The 23374-nt window shown below is 42.9% G+C and overlaps 2 protein-coding genes across 3 annotated transcripts; one reads left to right on the plus strand and one right to left on the minus strand.

Moving 5' to 3' along the window:
- Positions 1-599: 599 nt before the first annotated feature.
- Positions 600-6358, plus strand: LOC310927170 (Golgi reassembly-stacking protein 2-like). Its single transcript, XM_083889455.1, has 10 exons — positions 600-750; positions 1455-1535; positions 1657-1860; positions 1956-2042; positions 2170-2300; positions 2456-2588; positions 3011-3134; positions 3549-3656; positions 4528-4653; positions 5087-6358. The coding sequence occupies exons 1-10, from the start codon at positions 688-690 to the stop codon at positions 5320-5322; spliced, it is 1293 nt and encodes a 430-aa protein (XP_083745581.1). The 5' UTR covers positions 600-687; the 3' UTR covers positions 5323-6358.
- Positions 6359-7308: 950 nt separating this feature from the next.
- On the minus strand, positions 7309-20933 carry LOC310926913 (serine/threonine-protein kinase tousled-like 1-B). 2 transcript variants are annotated; one of them, XM_083889124.1, is made up of 22 exons: positions 20494-20933; positions 18087-18208; positions 17592-17660; positions 17359-17397; positions 17158-17233; positions 17032-17075; positions 16513-16596; positions 16344-16424; positions 16155-16247; positions 15921-16031; positions 15522-15658; positions 15123-15314; positions 14879-14945; positions 14430-14527; positions 14148-14229; positions 13938-14029; positions 13755-13844; positions 12173-12342; positions 11674-11809; positions 11083-11194; positions 10827-10934; positions 7309-9031 (listed from the first exon to the last, which is right to left on the minus strand). In XM_083889124.1, exons 1-22 carry the CDS (start codon positions 20618-20620, stop codon positions 8882-8884), a joined length of 2280 nt encoding a protein of 759 aa, XP_083745250.1. In that variant the 5' UTR covers positions 20621-20933; the 3' UTR covers positions 7309-8881. The 2 variants fall into 2 exon arrangements, with proteins under 2 accessions (XP_083745250.1, XP_083745249.1); XM_083889123.1 differs by having other exon boundaries at positions 16513-16602.
- Between the last annotated feature and the right edge of the window lie 2441 nt (positions 20934-23374).

Genomic DNA, 23374 nt, shown 5'->3' on the forward strand with positions numbered 1-23374 from the left:
AAACAAATTCACCATGCAGCTTATTTAATCAGTTGTTATGACAACAGACAAGGGTTAAAGAAGTAAAGAAGAAAGAAGTTAACGATTAGTTAACAAGAAATAAAGAAATAATGGTCAGTTCTTCTTCTGATAATAATAATAATAATCATAATCATAATCATAATTATGATTATTATTGTTTTCCGGCAGGCTGTACACAGAGAGGTCAGTTATTCAGTACTTATGAAATACTATGGCCGATAATTAGTTAATGTGATAAGATAAACTAATGATTTACTAAGTCCCATTAACTTTTAATTATCAATTATTTTTCCCTTAACTTCTCTAAATGACCTTATAGTGATATTTAATAGATAATATATACATAGGGCTTTATATATGCATGATTGATAAATAATAAAACTATTCCAAACGTTTTTTTCATGTTTTTTTTTTTTTTCATTCAACCCGATTTTAATAATTTAAATCTAACTGTGTTCGAAAAAAGAAAAGTATTTAAATGACAAAAAAACGGTTAAGGAATGTGCACCGAAAAGGCCTTATTTCCTGCCACGTAACGGCGCATGCGCATGACTCAGCGAGTCACTTGGCGACGTGTACCCGGTGTCTGGAAGTGTTCAGGTGTCTCACTACTCCAGGGGTACCGGTGGCCATTAAACACACAAAAAGCCTTAAAGGAGTGACAGTATGGGTGGGGCACAGAGTGTGGAGATACCTGGTGGAGGGTCCGAGGGGTACCACGTCCTCCGGGTGAGTTTTTTTTACGCTCTACATCCTGATTTTAGTTGTTAGCTTAGCATCCGACCAAGGGCGAAGCCTTAGCTGCTCTGTGTTGACGAGAGGCCGGGGATGAGCCGGGGCCTCCGTCTGCTCTGCTTTACACCAAACACCCTGTCAGGGGGAAAAAAACAAAGCAATGTGTGCTTTAATGCTGGGTTCGTGTCACACTAAGTTGACTTACATGTGAAATGTTATTCTTACAGTTAATGTTAGTTAACTAATAACAGACGCTTGTTATTACCAGCTAAGCACTATCGTCGGAGCTAGCTGAAGCTACCTAGCTACACCGAATGACAGTTGCCAAGCTGGTTTGTCAAGGTTTACATACATTATCGGACGGGACCTTAGGCATGGGTTTTCGTTTAGCTTGTCTTTCTAAGTAGAATATACAGTATATGTCCTCCGTTCTGTTATAATAACCACATCCTAACAAACCGATGTAAGACTATGGTTGTTATTATTGGGCGGGGTTAGAGTCAGCGTGCCGGTTAAGGCTCAGGAAAACACATATGAACAGGGACAACAACCTTAGACACAGCACTGACTCGGCTCAGATCCAACCTTTCAATTCTGTTTACATATACTTTTGATGTAAACGACATGTGATAGAAGTGTAATCGGGGAACAGCTTCACTGTACAGCAGCTGCTCATATTGTCATTCATTTCTGGGCAGGTTCAGGAGAACTCACCAGGACACCGTGCAGGACTGGAGCCTTTCTTTGACTTCATTGTTGCCATCAATAACACCAGATTGGTAAGAGAAGCCAGCAACGAGGGCTTGGCAAGATGTATCTCAGAATGATATATTACTTAGCATCTAATAAAGGACACCTTTTTTCACACGGTTGCTTTCTTTGTTGTTCTATTTTCTACAGAACAAGGACAATGACACGTTGAAGGACTTGTTGAAAGCCAGCGTAGAGAAACCGGTCAAAATGCTGGTTTACTCCTCGAAGACTCTGCAGCTGCGGGAGTCCACCGTCACACCCAGTAACCTGTGGGGGGGACAGGGCTTACTCGGCGTCTCTATTCGTTTCTGCAGCTTTGAAGGAGCCAATGAGAATGTTTGGCATGTACTGGTAGGCACTGAAGCCGTATCTGTGTTGTTCTGTTTTGTTTGACAAAGCAGGATTTTTGTGTATTTATACTCCCTCTGTTGTTGTTTTTTTGACAGGAAGTGGAGCCGAATTCCCCAGCAGCCCTTGCCGGCTTGCGGCCGCACACTGACTACATTATTGGAGCTGACACGGTTATGAATGAGGTAGTTAATCGGCGCTTCACGTTTTCTCGCTGCTGTCTCTTCTTCATCTTGTTCACCTGGTAACCATATCGACTGTGTCTCCTCCTTTTGTGCGACCTCTCTGCTTCTATGTGACTCGACTCTGCAGTCAGAGGACCTGTTCTCTCTGATAGAGAGCCACGATAGGAAAGGACTGAAGCTCTATGTGTACAACACAGATACCGACAACTGCAGAGAGGTGGTCATCACACCCAACAGCTCCTGGGGAGGAGAGGGCAGGTAAGACACATTTACACATTTCTTACACTCATGAATCTTTGATTTGCTTATGTTCCTTGGATTACACAAAGAAATTAGAGATTAGGTGATGCAGTGGCAATCTTAAAATCATGCAACTAGTCCAATGTCTTAAGGTTTGTCCCTTGTTTTTCCAGCCTTGGATGTGGGATTGGATATGGATACCTTCACAGGATTCCCACACGGCCTTTTGAGGAGGGGAAGAAAATCTGCTTCCCTGGAAATAATCCCAGTGAGCCCATGAGTCCCTTGAAGGATGGATTTACTGAGGTCAGACCAAACATTCCTATACTAACTCCTGTACTATGTTTATATTAGAAAATCTTAAAATCTTACCCACTTTTACTGCAGCCTAATTATTGGCTGTGTATCCTTTGAAAAGTCTGGTCTTCTCTGATCACACCACCTCAAACTTAAACATCAGCATGCAAAGAGTGTGCGTGACATTGAAAAGATTTAAGATGCACCTCCTGCTGCCTCTCATTACTTTTTCAAGCGTTCACAAACTAAAAATGCAAGTTGTTTTTTTTGTCCTCATTGTGAATGCAGCGAAACACGCTGGAGGGACAGAGAGCAACATTGCTCATTAGAGCTTCCTGCACATTTGGACGAATGTGACCTTATCTGCTTGAAATGAGCATCTTTTCATCCAATCCCTCTAAAGCTCACATTCTCTCTTTTAACCCCTTCAGGTCCAGCTTTCAGCAGTGACTCCTCCCCCCGCTGCACCTGCGTCCGCCGCAAGCCTCGAAGAGTCACTGGTTGGCCTGTCAATCAGCACAGCCCCGCCCACCATGCCCACTGAGCTGCAAACAGGTTCGTTCATGATGCTCATTATATGACAGGGTAACACTTTTATCATAAGTACACACTATTAGCATTAGTTAAGCATTAGTTAAGCACCACTGAAATACTTCTATCAGACTTAACTAAGTGAAACAAACTTACCAAATGAGGCAACAGTAGACCAGCTGTGTCCCCAGGTGCGACGTTTCTGTGCATATCTGTAAGATATCGTAGATTTAAGCAGGCATACGTTTTATTAATGATCCTTTTGAAGGCAAAAAACGTGTTTTTCTTGTTGTGTTATCAGTTAAAACAAGTGCACGTTTCCCAGGTCGTTCTATTAAATAGCTGGCAAAGTCAATAATGTCTAACAAGTACACTTCAAGTACTATTCCAACATCTTCTTACATAATGTATCGCTGTGTTTTTTCCCTTCACATCCAGGTTTGCCTACAGTCCCTCTGCTCCCCTCCTCCACCAACCCGTCCTTCAGCCCCCTCACTCCACTTAACCCCGCGGCCACTAACTTCAACCCTGCCACCACGCTACCAGGTGGGTGACATCTCAAATGTGTTTTAATGCATACGTTTGACATCATCGGTCTGGCTCGTCTTAACAGATAACAGTGGGCGTTTCATAGACGTGTGTTCAGGAAATGCTGAACAGTCTTTACTTTGATTTTTTTTTAGTCCTATAGCAGAAACTCACTGAGAACTACCTGCAACCTTAGTTTATCATATTGTTCTTTTAGTTTGTTTTGTCCTTTGTTTCTAGCTATGAACAGTCAGATGTGCCTATGACAGCACACTACTATTTGGCCTGTGCCATATTGAGGTGTTGAAACCAGAAATATGCAACCAGGCAGCTACTGGACGATACCAGCTGTCAATAACACTGCTTTATTGCTTTTATTATAACATTATTTCAGGAACATTTTTTACTGAGGTTATAAATCAAGTGAGAAGTAGGCTAATATTTGTGGAGGCACCACCTGGTGGCTCTCTCAAAATGCTCTTACTTCCAGTAAAACTGTAAGACTATGTCCACGTTTTGTCTGTGGTTTATAGAAGTCTGGATAAGGTTGCTATAGCAGGCCATACTGCAACCTATGCAACTGATCCGTCCCGGCCCCTCCCAAAGCTCTGCCCTCAAAACGGACAAATCCCGCTCTGCTTCATTGTCACAGATAGCATGTCGGATTCCCCTGTAAGAAAACGCTAAACATGACCATAAAGAAGGTTGTCAGGTCTGCTGGTTTTTCCTTCTCCAGACACCTTTATCTATAGATGGAATTTCAACAAATAAGATAACAAATTACTTTCTCAAGCTTTAACAAAGGGGCACAGGGAGACAAAACAACAACAAATGAATAATAACTATTGTCTGTGTGACATCATGTCCGTGTGTTTCTCTGTGTGTACAGTAGGTCTGATGCCTCTTCCAGGTGGATTACCTCCACTCCCAAACCTTCCCAACCTAAACCTGCCACTCCCAGACCTCAGTGCCATGACACTAGCAGGCACCAGCACTTTACCACCAGTAGGAACAGGTAAATAAACAAAACTATCGTGGTACCTCTGCTGAAATTACATACATTCAATGTACAGATGCCTTAACTGCTCATGAGCCTAAACATTTGGAAAACAAGGTTTTGTTACTGAATTCAAAAAGGCTAATTTACCAGTCGTGAATCTGCAGTCAGATTCTAGTGGAGCTTCCAGACATCTTGGTCCTCTGCTGGCCCAGAAATCTGTGTTAAGTGTGTAAAGAGACAGATTAAGAACACAGAAACACTTAGTGAAGTAGAATTAACTTTAAGTTTTTAAACCAAGTTGAATTTCCTCACCACAGCTGAAGACAGCGCAGCTTCTTCCAAACGTGCTGGACATCAATGTAAAAAAGAAATGCTGAACAATAGTAGTCATGACCCCCATCATGTGACATCACGTGTCTCCTGTTTTCCATACTCTCTTCTCCGTCAGTCCCTGGTCTGGCCTCTCTGCCCCCCCTCAACCTGCCCGGCCTGGCCCCGTTCCCTCTGTCCACTGTGCTGCCCTCCCAGGTGCCTCCTCTCCTGCCTCAGAGCTTTGCTCCTCACGTACCCTCCTCCATCACCACCGCCACCGCAGCAGCTTCTATTGCCGACTCCACGGTGTCCACGGAAGCCGCAGCCACGGAAACGCCGGCGCCCACAGACACAACGCATACGTCGTCATAACTTGGGGAAGGAAGATTGAGGGAAGATCTGCCATCAAACCAAAACACACATCCGGTTTCTCTTTTTTTTCCGCCATTTTTTTTCTATTTATTTGGCCAAGAGGGACAGGCAGACAGCTGCACTAGATCAGAACCGAGGTCGGTACGCTCCAGTTAGGAGTGAGGAAGCCTGTGTGGAGTGATGAAGGATGAATGGAGGACACGTAGACATGTCTTTATTACCACACTATCATGGAACTGCATGAGGAGGACATGGTCTTCTCTTCAGTCTGTAGTTTGCTTTCTGCAGTTACATCAACGCAAATTACCGATTTCTCCTTTTTTCTGATCTGGTGATCCTCTGTTAAATATTTTCTATAGAAACTATGTTAATTTGGCTGGATGAGTAATTCAATTAACAAAGGGGCAGCTGGAAGGTCAACCAAACACACAGCTCGTCGTCATTTAACTGGTCACTGGAGTAAACCGGAAGATATCAGAAGTAGGTCAACACAGAAAATAGGAATGCGCTGCTGTTTTAATTGCAACATCCAGCTGTAACATTTTCACGTTAATCATTAGCAAGAAAACTTCCCCAACAGATATATATATTAATTAGATTGACCTGTATTCATTTTGTAGAAATTCCTGTTTCCAACCGATTTAATGAATCTGCATTATTTTGCACCACCTTTGTGTTTTGAAATTATTAGTCTGTCTCTTTTTTCTTTTGTTTGTTTCCATGAATATCGAGATCTCTACTTAACACATCTACCACCACACAAACGGTAGCAGAATGAAGTCTATGCCAGAAGAGACGGGTGTCGGCAGTTATTAGAGCTACTGAGTGAAGTGTGTGTGATGGTTGTATAATAATAGGGTCAGACATGGGTGTAGAGTTGTTAAAATAAGACACTACGTCTCCTCCTGGCATGGCCGAGGTAAATTGGTAAAGGACAGTTGCAGTGACGCAGTAGAGCCACAAGATGCTGCTGTAACAGGTCTCTGAAAACATCTGCAGTCTGCACAGTGCAAGCAATAAAGCCAAATTAATTCTACATGATGTCTCTGTCTTTTGTCAACAGTTTGTTTCTGTGCATGTTAAGTAGGGTCCTGTTGAAATAGCTGGAATTTATTTTAGAGGCACTAAACTTTGGTCAAAACAGACTGAAATTGGCACGCAAATCAGAACTGGCGAAAAAGGTGAAACCCGTTCGTGCAAAGCAGAGACGAAGTTGCACCAAATTTCGTGACAACTTGCTGGAAACATGTCACAGCCCAAGACAAACAAAAACACCTATTGCGACGTCAAATCAACAGAATGTCGGACATTTTGAATTTGGGGTTTGGTAAATGAAAGAAGAAACTGGTTTGAACATGTTAAATGTTAGATGAAAAGTTATCATCAGCTCTTGCATATTAAAAGGGCGTGGCCACAGCAACCATAGGAATTTTGCAGAATTTTGACCATTCGCCACGAAACGGGAAGTAACTTCGACGCACATTGACCAATCGGCTCGCAACTCCATATGCGACACAAGAGACCGAACCTGAACATATCAACGAACATGAACTTCACCCAACACGCAGTCAGCCATTTTGAATTTAACCACAGCTTCACCACGAAACAGGAAGTGCCCTGTGAACATCGACCGATCTGCTCGAAACTTCACGTGAGACAAGAGACCAATCCAGAAAACATCAGCACATTAAACGTGGCAGCACGGCAGCTGCCCACACAATACTGCTTGTGACTTTAAGCAGCTGAGTCAGCTGCGATTTTGGACCACCATCAATCTAACTGAAGGCCTGAGAGAGGGAAGGCTGAGGGATATTCAGCTGCAACATCCAACTTCACCAATAAATGTCGCTTGATTTTGCACACTGAACCATTAAGGCAGGCAAGCAAACAAGGGAAGATGAGACAACAACTTAACAGCTCCCACTTGTTTTTCACTTGACCTCTTGCCCTTTGAGTGGAGCATTAACATGTGACAACATACAGGTAAGTGTTTTATTTACAGAACAACAACATTTTGTATATATCCACTTGATTTCTAGCTGCAGGAAAACATGCTGCATCGTGAGCCAACGTGACTCACGCCCACTTCCACTAGCATGAAGAGCTTTGACCGTCCCTCACCACACAGCACACAGACTGAGCTCCATATATAGCTCCATATAGCGTCTGTCGGACTGTAACTTGAAAGTAAACAAACAAGAACCCACATGGACTTTTTGATGTTGTTGGCGGAGGAACGTGGCAGCGCCTCCCCTCTAACGGCACAGCCGGTGTCCATTTCAGAAAAAGAAGCTCTGGAGAGCGCTCCTCTAAACACAGTTCAAGTATGGACATATGCCAGGCAAAAAAAAAAACATTCACACCTCACAAACTAAAAGCCACATTTATAGCAGCAAACTGAGAACAGCTTTCAGAGAGAAACACATGAACTGAGGAAAAGTGAGACATTGGGAAGCAATGGTATGCCTCGTCATGATTAAAATTTGCACATGAGCCTCCTGCGCATGAAATGTACATTAAATTCGGTGTCCCCAGTCTTTGCAGTAGAATAGCGGCTGATCCAGTCACTCGGATCGGTCCAGCTCTTTTCAAGCATGTTAACGGGGACGTCCATGACAACATGGTGCTGTGTGATAACTCCGCCCTCTGAAAATATTGCCACTCTTCACCTGAACAGCAAATATGGATTAAGACACATTCACGCGTCCAAATTTGAGTGGACCTGAACCGCACTGCTTTGCAATACAACTAAAATAAAATGGTGAATGGAGGATTTGACTGAGTGGAGGAATCGCTCGCGCTGTAGTACTTCATGCCAAATCTGTGAGACCAGATTAACACTACCTGGATCAGAAGTGCAAATCAAACCCAGAAATTTCATCTGGAACATTTCTTTCTTTTTCTTTTTTGTCAAGTCCCATGAACGTCACATCACTACTGTGAAATTAATCCCCATTGTGTGCTTTAAGGGCTACAAAGGGAAATCCAATGACATGTCACTTATCATTGTTATGCCCCATTTTAAAGGGTTGCAGAGTTTAAGTTAAACAGCTAGTGGATATCCGACACGCTGACACTCACACCCCGTCCCTCTGACACCTCTGCTGGCCTCCACCTTCGTAAACAACCAGACTGTCACACTGCCCTTGTGTGACACCAGTCTACGGGTATGTTGTATGTGTACGTGGAGGTGGGAATGGGCAGGGCATCTAGGAGCTCCTATAGTTGTTGAAATGTCTCCTAAGAGGATGAATTAATAAAAGTTTATAAAAGTTACCCTAGCTTCATTAGTTTGTCTTTTCCAAATAATTTTAAGCTACTCGTCGTTCTCCTTAATCACCATTCAGTCTCTCATTTCCCCGCCTTCCCTTGACTCTCACGGTCGAGTTCAAGGACACAACAAAGAGCCTCCTTTTCTTTCCTCTTCTCTCAATCCATCTTTCCATTTCAATTTAATCCATAAAAAAAAGAAACCGTCCGTGTTCATTATCCTTCAGGTTTCCTAGGATCCTGCCTCGCAGTTGGCCAGAGGCTCCTGCCAGTCATGTGAGAGAGCCAGTCAGTAGGTGGAGAGAGAGGAGGCGGGCGACTGCAGGGAGCCGGAGGAGTTTGAACGTCTCATATGCGGCAGGAGGTAGGAGTCCGAGCACAGCTGGTGAACGTCAAACCTGTCCTCCTTACGGTAGGCGAGACAGCGCCGGATGAACGCCTGCGGAAAGAGAATGAGATTCAGTGTGTGTGCGTGTTCACTCTTTGTGTTTGCTTAAAGAAGCAGTCGGTGTGTAATCACTAAACAAACAAAAAAAAGAACAGCTTGGCCCGCATTTAATCTGATGCATATATCACCAAAGAAGAGGATGAAAATGAAAGAGAGTTGTGAAAGACTGCTTACATTGTAATGGCACATTCAATTTCTTTGTCTCAGAGCTACAGCTGCCCAACACCCCTTTCCTAACACAATATACCAGGTCATTTTGTGTATTCAAAGTAGGATGTCTAGACTCAACTTGCACCTAACTACAACATCCACAGGATACCTCTGTGGAGTCAGCCCTGATACCTGCCGTAGACAAAGGGGTGTGAAAGCACGGCCTGGAGAGGCAGACCCCTTCCCAGACAAAGGGATCTGTAAGGGGTGATTCTTCAGGTATAAATGTTTAGGTCTCGCCATGCTCTGGGTCTTTCTTCAGCTACGACTACTTATGTGTTTCCTTTTCGGCCGGCAGAAGTCTGCATTTCATTCTTCAGCAGCAGCAGAGAATTTCCATAACATCCTTTCTGGTTTGCAAATGGTTGCACTCTGTCGTTTTCTTACATGCTGCATGTTTCCTCTTATTTCTTTCATATTGTGCATGTTTTCAAAACATAACTGAAATCAAAACATGGAACACAAATCATTTATGACCAAGTCTTCTGAGACCGACAATGGCTACATTGTGCTTTGCTTATTTTAAAATACACAGACTGAGACGAATCATCACAGGTGTTTACAACTGAATTACATCCACGCAGTTTTCTTTCTAAGTCATCTGCAACCAGATGAGCATTTTAACTCCGTATCAGATCTGCATTCGTACTACAACAGCTGAAATTATAGCGTGTAGTCTAGACAGCAAGAAAAACCATAGCAGCAGCTACACATTTTAAATCATCAGTTGTAGTAGTGTAGATTTCACAGTAGTGCACACTTTTAACTCAGTGGTTGACATTTACAGTCTTTCGGAAAGGCTCCACTTAATTACTCGCAAAATAATCCAAATCGACTGACACAAGCTATATGATGACTTTCATCAGTGCTGCAGAAATCCGTATTTTGACTCCAACTTTGAGACCTTCACTCCACCTATGGATCACTAGAGTTAGCAGATGACATAGACTCCAAAGTTTTAAAGTCCTCCGCTACACTTAAGTCCACTTCAAGGGAAAAGCACAGGTGTGGTGTAATCCTCTCTTATGAGAAGATCAGTGAGCAACTCCTGTCTCACACATCCACCCACAGCCGCTCCATCTCCTTCAGCTCTGTGCCTACATGCATTTTTCTAAATCACAGAGTGGGTGGACTTGGCTCAGATCGGGAGGTGAAGTCACACCTCAGATAATGAGATGTTTTGTTTTCTTATATGGTAATGGTTTTTCACCCTTTACACCATTTTGGTATTAGCTAGGAGAGCAGTGACAGAAGTTAACCAGAGGTGTTGAGCTGTTTTTAGCATAAAAACAGACACCGTTACCCTCTTCTTTTAAAGGTAAAAAGTGTAAAATATAGCAATATGTATTTATTTAAATATCCCTCACCTCAGTGTGTATCACAACTCAAAAGATGTTAGTCATAATCATTGAAGGATATTGTAAAAACATGGTGATCCACAATGGTGGCTTTCAATAGAGCTGACCTGGGCGATTGTATACTTTAAAAAGTCAGTATAATTATCCTATTTTCTGCCAAATGAAAATAATTTTACAGACTGAATATTCATGTGCATGTGGGCATGGATATGTGCTACCTTTGCCTCTGTGCTGGCCTGTGGTTTAGCAGGGAACTGAACCTCTGTTGCTTTGAGGATGGTGTTTTCCTGGAGAATGTCTTGTTGAGACTGGTTGTGACCAAACGGCTGTAAAAAAAACACAAGATGTTGAAATAAGCATTGTTTTTTTTGTTTTTTTGTTTCCCCACTACTCCAGATATCATACTCTGACAGTTGTTTTATGGATACTGGATTAAAGACATTAAGTCTAAGCTAACTGTTTCAAGTGCTGTACCTTGCGTCCATAGAGGCACTGGAAGAAGATCACTCCCACAGACCAGACGTCCACCTTGTTGGAAATTTTAGGCGGCTCCTTCCCCACCACAAAACACTCAGGAGGGAGATACCTGGATAATAATGGTGCCAATCGCTTTAATTAAGAGCTCAAACATGTTTCTTTCATGCTACAGTTTGTAAGACATTTGACATGTCAAAATGGCTGCTCTGCAAATGGTCCATATGGGAGGAAAAGATGCATCAATAACTTTGTATGCATCAGCCTTTGTTTCACATACATTCACTGAAGTCCACGTAATATGTTTGTTTTTCAATGTGCACTAATGTGCCCTTTGCACTGCAGCCATTTTGACATGTTTTAGCAGGGCAAGCTCCAGTGTTATTGATCGCATTATTGATCTCTCTGTTCAGTTCATGCAGTTTAACAGTAAAGCATCATGCACCCAGAAACTGAGGAGGGTTTTTCCCTCCCCGTGCAAGCATCTGCAACCTTCTCAATGTGGCTGCAGTTTAGGGTCACGACCCAGAAACAATGTTGTAGAGTACGCCACACTGTCAGCGTCTGCTACCGTCTGTGTTTGTGTCTCACCAGTAGGTGCCAGCCCCCTGCGACGTGAGGTCCATTCCATCCACACCGTAATTATCATCGTCCATGATCTTTGACAGGCCAAAGTCTGTGATTTTGATCTCTCCACACGCCGTGCCGTCCACTAACAAGATGTTACCTGTACAACACACAGACAGCGAGACTAAATTCAGCGTTCGATTCAAGGTTAATGAGCAAAAAGACTGAAAAAGATACTTAGATCTGACCTTTTATCAGCTTTTCATCCTCTAAGCATGCAAGGGTTATGAAGCTAGGGCAACTTTTTGTTCTGAAGATGTGCAAGGTTGGATTTTTTTTTTTTTTTTTTTTTTTTTTTTTAATTGTTAATGATGAGCAGAATGACTTTTGATAGAATAAAATGCACGGATTATGCTGCTCGAGTGTCAATCCAACTCTAAATGACCTCCATTTGACCGTCCTTTAATGTATATTTCATCTTTAATGCTGTGATATTAACATGCTTGTTGAAAAAGTGACCCACCGGGTTTGAGGTCGTAGTGAATGATGGGAGGTTTGATCTCGTTAAGGTAGCGTAGGGCGCTAACGATCTGCATGACGATGGAGCGCGCCTCCTTCTCCGACATCAGCTTGTTCTGTTTCAGGTAGAAGTCCAGGTCGTTTCCTTCACAGAACTCCAGCACTGTACAGAAGCTGGAAGAAGCCGGGGTGGAGATGGAAAAACAGCAGTCACACAACACTGATACACTTAAATATCGCAATATTTCATTCTGTGATATTGCATCAATTCTTTCTTGAAGAGGAAATATTCTATTTTTGTATTTAATAGGGCTGCAACTAACGATTACGCTCATAACTGATTATCGAATAATCAGCGGTCCATGAAATGTCAGACAATATTTTCAAACCTCAACATGATGATGTTCTCAAGCATCTTGTTTCGTCCACAAGACAAAATTATCTTTGTTATATGGAGCAAAGATACCAGGAAATATTCACTTTTAACAAGTTGAATAATCTGAGTGCTTGATTTAATCACGTAATTTAGTAATCGACAACCAAGCCCTAGTATTAAAACCTCTTCTCCACTAGTTAGCAGCATGCTTTCATCCATTAGACCCCTTTCCTTCCATTCCTCTCACTATCCATCCACTGTTTACTGCTTTGTCCTTCACATGAGGGTCACAGGACTGCTAGTGCCAACCCCAGCTAACAGAGGGTAAAAGGCGGAGTACACACTGGACAGTTCACCAGTCCATCACAGGGCCAGCACACAGAGACAAAACAACCATTCATTCTCACATTCACACCTATGAGCAATTTAGAGTGTCCAATTAACCTCTGCGTGTTTTTGGAAATGTGGCAGAAAACTGGAGAACCTGGAGAAAACCACACGCACGCAGGGAGAGCATGCAAACTCAACACACAGAGACTCGTGTGCCACATCACCACCACATTCATGTCGTTATACAAACATTACTGCTTGGAGCTGCAGCGGTTCATCAATTATTAATGCGTTACTAAATCAACCCCAAAGTTTAAAAAAAAAGTGTTCTCTAATTTCAGCCTCTTAAATGCAGATACTCGTCTCCTCTGACAGTATTCTGAACATCTTTTGCTGTTGGGCTTGTGGTTGTAATTATGAGGTTTTGGGGAAACCCGACTGACACCAAACAATGAATCAATTACTTGAGAAAACAACCAACAGATTATTATATCATAAAAATACCAGTGTTTTATTGATCCCTAACTAGAAAGTGCCATCAGGTATATGTGGTCTGACTGCACGTCACGCGGATAATCCAACACTCAATGGCTAACATTTCACGCCTCAAATGTAACTTCCATTGTCAGGGCATGACGATGCTGAATCACACATTCCTCTTACCACTACATTTGCTGAGACATGCAGCTCTGATGTCGTGGCCCGAGGCGGATTACACAAAAAAACTACTATATGCATTATTTGAATATTTACTTCCAAAGGTGGGAAAGTTTAAGACCGGAGCAAAAGGATAATTCTCAACGCAGCGCTGTGTGATAAACAAGCACAGGATGTGTCAGCCCAGCAGGACTGCAGCTGGCAGAGGTCAGAGGTGACTCACGTGTCAGTGTCCAGAGAGAAGTAGTCATACAGTTTCACTATTCTGGGATGGTCCAGCTGCTTGTGTATCCGGTACTCCCTGCATGCATGCCTGGGAGGACATAAATGTCAGTGTTGTCAGTGTGTAACTGCAGAAGCAGTCTGCCTTTGTGCATCTAAAGTTCACCGCGTGGACGAGACCTACTTGTGATAGTTCTCCTTTTTCTCCTCCCTCCAGTTCTTGTTGAGCTGGTGGATTTTAACAGCTGCATAACGCTGCTCAAATAGGTCAAAAGCCTATTTTTTGACAAAAAAAACACACACACACACACACGTTTACATGTGTCTGAGCGTTTATTACACACAGAGAAGAAGTGAGTGTATGAAATCCTAATTGCTGTATTATGGACATTACCTTATAGACTTCACTGAAGCCGCCCCTGCCCAGCAAGTGCAGCAGCAGGTACCTCTCATTCAGAGTAGGATGGTCTTTAAACCTGCGTGAAGAGGATCATTTATTTTTTTAATACAATCATGTAACATGAGGATCTTATTCTTTGAACTGAACGGGCCAATTCAATGTGCTTTTTGAAACATGATTGTATCTCATCCTCTGGATAATTCACACCAAAACATGTCAAATCTGACACTCATTCTATGTGGTTTACATTCTATTATCTATAAGGCTTGGACTTACGCCGAGCTGTCCTCGTTATTGATCCTCTTCAGCTCTCTGATATGGAGGTTTCTGACACGCTCCAACCGCTCCAGCTCCGCTTGAATCTCCGCTTCCTCCTACAAACAAATCATAACGCTCATCGTTTTATATTTTAATTGTTTTGGAGTTGTAATGTGCGTTTTAGACTATAAAGTTTATGCAATGAAACAAACAGACTTCATTTTAATGTACATTTTTGATTTCACTTCTAAAGAACATAATATCCTCTCTTATATTTAAATGTTAAGGCACTTTTGTTGCAATTTAGCAAACAACTATCATATACTATCAAACTATCATATACTATCAAACGTCTGAACATTTTATATAATCCAGGCAAAAAGGTTTTCTAGAAATAACAAATGTTTACTGATTTATTGATTGATTAGTTGAATGAATAACTGTTTGTTTATATTTCTCCTACTCACCTTCTTCAGGTGTCCAAGACGGAGTTTGAAGATCTCTTCCTGCTCGTGGTACTCAGCGAGGGTCAGTCTGCCCCCAAGAAAGAAAGAAAAGGAAAACATGAGCCGACATAAACATAAATTATGAATTCAAATCTAGCCTCTCACTCTCAGTTTGTGGACATAACAAGAGCCACAAACAATATTTAAACATTGTTTATGCTCAATGTCATGCACTGTCAAGTGTGACTTATTTCAGGGAACTTACAGCTGAGGCAGGGAGGGCTTGAGGAAGGGGTCTGAATCGTTGCCGTTGACCACCTTGGTTTTGCGTTGCTTGGGTTCAGAGGTGGACGCCATTGTCAGGGAGGGAGACGCTGGGTTTGGAGGCTTCCTCTTGGCCAGCAGCTTCCTCTGTCTCTCTATGTCCTCCCTCTGCTGGTTGATACCCTCCTGCTGCCTGGAGCATAGAACAGGATATTAAATATTGCACAGCGTTGCAAACGGAGCAGGAAGCCATTTTCACTCATTCATCCAGACCTCTTCATCTACTCATACATACATACATACAGCCCAATGCGCAGTGTAAAATCTCAACAAAATAAATGCATTGACAAAAATTCCAGACGATTAAAAACAAAAGCACATATTGTTTGTCATCTCTCACTTGATTAGGTTCTGGAATGCATATCCGTCGGTCCACTGCTCCGTGTAGGACGCTCCGTGTCTGACTGTGGTGAAGTGACCGAGTCGGAGACGGTCCTGCATGCTCTTCTCCCGACACGACTGTTTCTCCTGAGTGCTCTGTGCAGACAAATGTGATGACATGATCAGAAGTGACGGACAGAGCTGAGCTGACACGTCCGTAACCCTTTGAGTTATATTTATTGATTTGACAGATCGACACACAGTTGAGGCAGAATCTGAGCCAAGGTTGATCAAGGTAGATTCCCCATGCTTTATATGTTGTCCTGTTTGTCGCATGTCAAAAACCCTGTTCTGTTCCGTGTATAACCACAATCTGTGAACATGAAAACAATAAAAATAAGAAGACAAAAACACACACCTTTTCTATAAGCAGTTTCTTGCTCATGGTGATGCACTTGTTGAGCCTTTCCTTGTATTTCTCCAAGAGTTTTTGCTGTTCATCAATCTGTCTGCGCAGGTCACAGTTGGCCTGTTCAGGTTAAGACCGCAGAGAGAGAGTGTTACCTCATGTGCAGTATGAAATATATAAATTCTCTTATGTGTGCTTATCGTCAACATTAACACACACACAGGATAAATAACCTGAACTCACCCTGAGCAGATCATCTATTCGTCCCTCTTTCTTCTCCAGGTCTAGACTCTTGTTGCTTTCCAGAGCAGCAAGTTTCAGTCCTGTTAACTCCGTCTGAGAGCACACAAGACGTAGAAGTAGAAGTCAGTTGAGAAAAAACACTGCAGAAACTGTGTCAGATGAGTGTGTTTTCTATGAGTGTCACATTACCTGGACAAACTTGCTGCAGGACGTTTTAGGATTATGTTCTCCAAAGCACAGACTTGTGGGAGAGGAGCTATTCTGCCGGATCTACAGACAAAGAAATGCTGTGTTAAAACGTTCTCGCGTCACAAAGAAACTCACATCCACATCACGTATGCGGATCCTTCACACTCACTATTAAGCCTGGAGCAGAGTGGGAGCTCTGTGGAGAACGACGCGCCGATGGGAGTCCTCTGACCGGACTGGAACCATTTCCACCCTGGAACTTTGCAGGAAAACAAAACTGATTAACTTAAAGTTGCAATGCAAAGTAACTTGTGGTGATTTTTGTTGTTGATGTTATGATTCTGCCTCCGTTTGACTCTTTCAAACAACACCATCAGACCTGACTAAGGGTGTGTGTTTATGTGTATACAGCAGCAGTGCAGGGGCGGGCGTGAGGAAGAGGCATTTACACAAGGCATTTTTCAACTGGGTGTTGAGCAGCAAAATTCACTTTTCATGGGGGATCCTGTGTGTTTTCAGTCATAGTCATAGAGTTGCACTGTCTGCAGCCGTCTTGCTTTAATAGTACAATGTTGCACTGGGAGAGCTAAACACTGCTATACTGAGAAACACACATTTTAAATGTGAAATAAATAAATAAAATAAAATAAATAAAGTTACATATTAGCTTAATGCCAGTAATACTCACATCGAAATAGTCGCTAATCTTGGGCCCGCGCGTGGAGGTCTTCCCTGCAGAGAAATGTGAGCTCTTAATACAAACTAGCAGTAACGCATGCGATATTGTAATGATCCAGTGCAGTATCAGTCATACCTTGACTACTCTCCGAATAGGTGTCAGCTTTCCTTTTCCTCCCCCTGGATGATTCAGAGTGCTTCTTCTCTGGAGTCTGCGACATGAAATAGAGGAAAATAAAAGGCTTAAATCTCCCGTGTTTTTTTTTTTACCAAACTCAGCGGGATTCAGTGGTGGAGTTCAGCCGGGGAAAGAACAGCGGGAAGGAGAAGTACATACTGAGTAGGCAGGAGAGCTCCCTCTTTTCAAATCAGAGTTCTATGAAGACAAGAGAGGAGGAGGAGGAGTTGCAGAGAGAGGCAGGAAAACGAGTGGGACGTGCACAGAGAAGAATAGAGAAGTGCCAACACCTTGTTTATCCGTGCTAATAAATGTGTCATGTTTAATTTCCGGCTTATGTCAATAAATAAAAGTCAGCCACGTTCGCTGAAAGTCTTCCGAGTGTGTTTTACCTCCGACTCCTTATCGCTGGATGAGCCCAGGCTGCCGTAGCTGTGGTTGGAGGACTCATTGGCCAGACCCTGCACACAGTGAGAATGAATACAAATAAGTTAAGACTTTGAGTGTTAAAAGACAGGCCTATAGAGCCATGGCTGATATGAATACAGATCTTCCCTTTAGGTGTGTCACTTGGCCCTTTTCCATAACACAAATACTTCCAGGAACTCTGTATCCTTTAGAGCATTTTACCTGCATTTCCACCTACAGTTTTTTTTCCCCTGGGTCCAAAAAGTCCCTGATTTATCACCGAGGAGTTATCATGTAAGAGTTAGTCACTGAGGTTTCGACACGTATGAAACATCGAGATTGTTTCAACTATTGTTCAACATTAATATGCTGCTGCGATCAAGCACATGGTGTTGCTATCTTCAGTTCTCGGGCGGGTTAACCCTTTTTTTGTGTTGTAGGTGACAAATGAGGCTTTGGCTCCTGTATTCAGCGGTTACCTTAGCACCACCACTGGTGCTCCCAGTGCTGCCGACTGTGTTGCCACTAACGGCTCCCGTGAACCTGGCCTCCAGCAGCTCCTGTCTCCTGGGGTCCAGGCTGTGTAGCTCCTCCATGGGGCCTGGCGAGAGGGAGCAGAGTAAGGTTACAATAATGACAACAAACAGTGGCGAGGAAGCAGGACGAGAAACAATCCTATGTTTGAAATCATAAGTGGAGGCGTAAATATATTTTTTTTTAAAAAGAGCTTCATGAAGAGCAGAGGTATCTGGGGGAGGATTAGAGAAAATTGGAGTGATCAGAGGGATAAAAATAGAAAATGGATTTAACTGCAGGTACAGTGGCAAGCTCTTTAAAATATGCACTTCCATCCTGTGATGGTTGATACTGAAGATGACACTGCATTTCTATCTTGAGCAGTAAGGTCATTGTGCCACTGGGGAGCCAGGAGGGAAAGGAGTCAATGCCAGGTGTAATGGTGATTTGAACAAAAATCTTCAGCCTGCACTTCTTTCGCCTAATTATTAAGACACAAAAGAGTATGTCACTCTCCTCTTAGACAATTTGCACTGTTTAAAACACCTTGTTTTTACCATATTTTAGGTTTGAGTGTCGGGTCAAGCCTGGATTTTGATGTATTCTTTACTTTTAATGTGTTTTCAGGCAAGTGCGATGCTCCGCTATATGCAATATTCATCTTTCTTATTGTTATTTACCTTCTGTGAAACCTTCGTAAGCAGTTTGTCGTTCCCCATTGTGCCGTGCACTGTTCTGCAGCTGCCGTAGCACTTTAGACGCCCCAAAATAATTTCCCAGAGGGAGTGGAAATAAAGTATATCTGATTGATTGATTGAATCTGAATAATAGCTCAGGGACTTCACAGGCAGAGCACAAGAATGTTGAGAGAAACAGGAGGTTTTATCACAAGTAAAAAAAAAAAATCCTTGCAACCTGTCTGCAAAATGTTCATGTACATTAAATGTGACAGCGGTCGCGCACAAGCGTTTGTGGTTGATATTTACAGCTGCAAATCAAAGCACTGACAATAAAACTGCACATAAAATGTGCTTTTACAAGTAGTCAGTTTATAAAAGATGCAAAGACTACACAAAGACTGCCTGACATGGCCATGTTCTATGACACGTGTCAAACTCAAGGCCCGGGGGCCAGATGTGGCCCTCCACGTCATTTTATGTGGCCCGCGAAAAATTTGTGTTAAAATAGGTCTATGCTGCTTTAAGGCGTGCGTTGACCATAAACTACATTTCTCACAATGCATGGCGATTGCGTGACCCGCAAAGTGACGGCACCGCCACTAGATCACAGGGTATCATTGTGCATCATGCGACGAGTGAAATTGAATACGTAATAAATACATAAAGTTATTTAGCAATATTTTACATTATATTTGGGTGCATTTAGTTCTGTATGACAGTTACATCTGGCCCTTTGACGGTAACGATTAAGTTGATGTGGCCCTCAGTGAAAATTAGTTTGACGTCCTATGACTATCAGTTTCAGTACACACACAGACACACACATCCTCAGCTCCTTGCTGGCTGCTGCTGCAAGTGTTTGTTTCCTTATTGGACATTTCCTGACTGTCATCTTTACATAGCTTCTGGCACAGGGACGAGCCATAAAAGGCAGTACTATGGACATGATGAAAGCCTTATGTGCAGGGGAAACACAGAGCAGCAGCCTACGAGGCCTGTAGGTCTGTGTGAGGTTATCTAAGGACAAGGCAGGAAGTGATTTGGAAACATTTTTTGTTGTTGTCTTCACAGCCAAAGTTATTATATCACATCACAGTTCACTTCATAGAACAACACACAGCGACAATAGAGTCCTGTAATAAATAACTAATATGGGTTAAAGCTCACTGTTTTGTCCCATGTTATTCTGCTACATCAAGTGAACAGCACAAAACAGATGCTTCAAACCTGACCCTAAAGTGATTTTTTTTTTTAAACGAGGCCTGGTTGTAAGTTGTTAGCAGCAGTTTGCTTTTTATAATTATGCTTAAATATCCATCTGGATGCAGCTGATAAAAGGGACACTGTTACAGAGACACTGTACTGTGGCACCGCGTCGTTACAGCCAACTTGAAACCGTGTACAGCACAAGACAGACAAGACAGTGACACGGGCGAAAACAAGGAGCTAGCGCTGCCTTTGTTGCGAACACGATAGCTCCCCGCTGCTACTTCAACTGGCCATCAACTCAACTGACAGCTGACGTTTGGCATCAGTGAACTTGACATCCATTTCTACTCCCCGACAACCGTGAGCTCGACCCGGGCACACACACACACACACATACATACGGCCCGCACTTCTCCTGTCAAACAAAGCACTTTAAAGAGAAACGGAAGTGGCCCGAGCACTTTGACTCGGTTACATGTACCTTCTTTGCCCTTCGCGGTCGCCGTTATGTGTTGTTGAGAAATCGTTGGGGACGAGGAGAGCTGCGACCAAGATGGCGTCGCCTCCAAACTTCCACCACCACTTCCACTGTTACTTTGGACACTCATGAAGCCACTTTGCCGCCGAGAGGAGCCAGCGTTCACTCTGCAAAGCCCAAACTCGCGTGTCCATCGACACCTGCTGTAGCCGAACGGGCCAGAATGGAGGATAGTTGGGTCGTGTTTTTTTTGTTTTTTGTTTCTTTTCTTTTTTAAATCCTCCTCTTCCTCCCTCTGGCTAGACACCTCGCATGTCGCGACCCGACCGGGTGCTGCTGAGCAGCGGCTGCAGCTGCTTCTTCTTCTTCTTCTTCACGGACTCGCTGAGAAGGATCCAGCGTAACCTTTGCATGATGACCGCACCGCGCCGCGTCGCGCGCCTGTCAGCAGCAGCGGCGGCGGCAGCAGCAGCAGCATCCAGTTCGCGAGCGGTGCCGTGATTCTGGAGAAGGCGAGGCGCTATCGCGAGGCTGCCGCGCTCCCAGCAGAGCGGGTGGCATGACACCGACACAGACAACACTGATCTGGGATCATTTTTGCCCTCCCACTAACCGGCCCGAGGTTCACTGGGAAACGCAACTCCCGTCGACCTGAGAGCAGCTTCCTGCTGCTGCTGCTGCTGTTTAGGAGAAAGCAACAAAAATGGCCGAAAGTTACTGTGTGTGCTCGAGCTGAATGAAGACAACACAGAAACACACACGCACGGGCACGCGCGCACGCACGCGCATGTATGTGTGCTGTGTTTGTACGTACACACACACATACTAATGTCCTCACAACCTAATTAAGGCGTATACACACAAACAAGAACAAAACAAATATAACTATATATATATATATATATAACTATATATATATAGTTATATATATAACTATATATATATACTGTATAAATAACTGTATTTATCTGTCTGTACAGTATATATACATTGTGTGTATATATAGTTTTATTGTTGAGCTTGTTTGTTTACACCTTAATTAGGTTGTGAGGACATTTAAGCAGGTTCTTACAACTTTAAAGGGATTTGTTGTTTTTTTTAAAGGGATTTTTTAAAAAGTTTTTTTTTCTTGGTTCAGATCAGGGTTAGGACTGGGGTTAGGGATTCAGTCGAGCCGGTTAAGGGTTAGGGTAACGGGGCCATGCAATATATTCTGTAAGTATCAGTTTGTGTAAGTGTGTATGTGTGTATGTGTGTGTTGCTTTACAAGAAGCCAAAAGCATTTTGATGCACTGCACCAAATTTGGAACAAAAGACCCTATAGCCCAGACCACATTACTATCCTTCCTCCCACCTGCGCTCCCCTCCCCTCCCCCCCCCCCCCCCCCTGCAACTTGAATTTCAAGACTGAAAAACAGCATCAAGACCACTGCTATTTACACACACACACACTTCAAATGTCATATTATAATAATAAAACAAAATAATGTATTATTACTACTACAGTTCCTATTGTTAGTAGCAATAACTCCACTCTGAGTCTGCACATGTGCAAAGTCCCTAATATAGGAAGTATAAGATGAACCCTCAAATAATGAAAAAGTTAAATCTGATGTCAATTGATTTGTTCTGATGGGACATTTTAAAGCAACAGTGAGCAGTGTTAACGTTGCCTTTTGTCTGCCATAACCGCTGCTCCACTTGCAGTCAGGTTGCATCAGGAAACAGACACAAACAGTCACACTGCACCTCATATGCACCTGCCCATGGTAACCTGCTTTTTATTTTTTATTTTTTAGTCACACGGTTTCCATGGTAACAGAGCGATAGTCTTGACAGGCAATGAGGATAGTTGTGTAAGCAGTCTTCTACATTACACTACTGTTAGTACTACTGCGCGCACACACACACACACCGCAGTCACACAGTGTGTGATGTCATAAATTGGACTTGAGGTGATGGGTGGCTTATATTCTAGCAGCAGTCAGGACATTCCAGGAGCATCAAATGTCTCCTGGAAGACTTTTCGCTGACACTTTGAAAACTACTTCTACTTGTGTACAAACATACATGGCCTACACCAGTACTGGCCCTTTGGTGTGATCATTTGTCTCCATTTAGAGATAACAGACGGTGTTTTCGATCATGAAATCATGCCATCAAATTTACTTTTGTTGAGGCAAAACATTGTGAAGTCAAATTATTACTCATTATGCGTGCAGAAAATGCAATGTTCCATCTTCCTCTATTCGTTAAAGGCATGAAGAAATTGGGTTTTTAAACTGTGTTTACGTTAAAAAAAAGTACAAGTGTCGCTATAAATGGAGAGAAATCTGCTCTGTCATTTCTGCCTGCTTCACAACAGACGGTTTAGACCTGCCACAAATCACACTAATTACAGCCCCCATTCTATTCAGCTGTCCCACTAAAACCATGCAAACATATACAAAAGAACCACAGCACTGGAATCCTGAATGTGCCCGAGCTAAATGCAGTGCAGCCACGGTTCATGTCATTAATCAAACCTCCTGTAGCTCCTGCATAACTCGTCAAATGGCTGTTGTGAAACTTACTTCAGCTCCACTTGACCCATTTCTTTGTGTGCTGATGGCTGCTTTTCTGAATGCTTTACCGGAACAAAAAAAAGAACTCCACTGTGTAAAAATGACTGTTTGGTTTGAAAAGCCCCATTAATCCAGTGGCAACGTCACAGCATATCACGTCCCATTCTGATGCACTGGCAATACATGAATCAACTTAGTTTGACGACAAACACGACAAAAGCACAGCGAGTTTGTTTTTCATCACTAATATCTATAAAGAATTTAGCACACTAACACAATTTAGTGTTTAAATTGGACTAGAGGAACCTTTTCAGTCAGAT

Source organism: Microchirus variegatus (genome assembly GCF_963457635.1).
Source record: "Microchirus variegatus genome assembly, chromosome: 5".
Lineage (NCBI taxonomy): Eukaryota > Metazoa > Chordata > Actinopteri > Pleuronectiformes > Soleidae > Microchirus > Microchirus variegatus.

What these genes read in the sequence shown, in the direction of transcription:
- LOC310927170 (XM_083889455.1), top strand. Translation starts at nt 688, where the DNA reads ATGGGTGGGGCACAGAGTGTGGAGATACCTGGTGGAGGGTCCGAGGGG. An exon ending in AGGGGTACCACGTCCTCCGG is followed by an intron (nt 751 to 1,454) that starts GTGAGTTTTTTT and finishes ATTTCTGGGCAG; the next exon opens with GTTCAGGAGAACTCACCAGG. An exon ending in CCCTGCCACCACGCTACCAG is followed by an intron (nt 3,657 to 4,527) that starts GTGGGTGACATC and finishes CTGTGTGTACAG; the next exon opens with TAGGTCTGATGCCTCTTCCA.
- LOC310926913 (XM_083889123.1), bottom strand. Translation starts at nt 20,620, where the DNA reads ATGAGTGTCCAAAGTAACAGTGGAAGTGGTGGTGGAAGTTTGGAGGCG. An exon ending in CCAGCGATAAGGAGTCGGAG is followed by an intron (nt 17,398 to 17,591) that starts GTAAAACACACT and finishes TTGTCTTCATAG; the next exon opens with AACTCTGATTTGAAAAGAGG. An exon ending in GCATTCCAGAACCTAATCAA is followed by an intron (nt 15,315 to 15,521) that starts GTGAGAGATGAC and finishes TCTATGCTCCAG; the next exon opens with GCAGCAGGAGGGTATCAACC.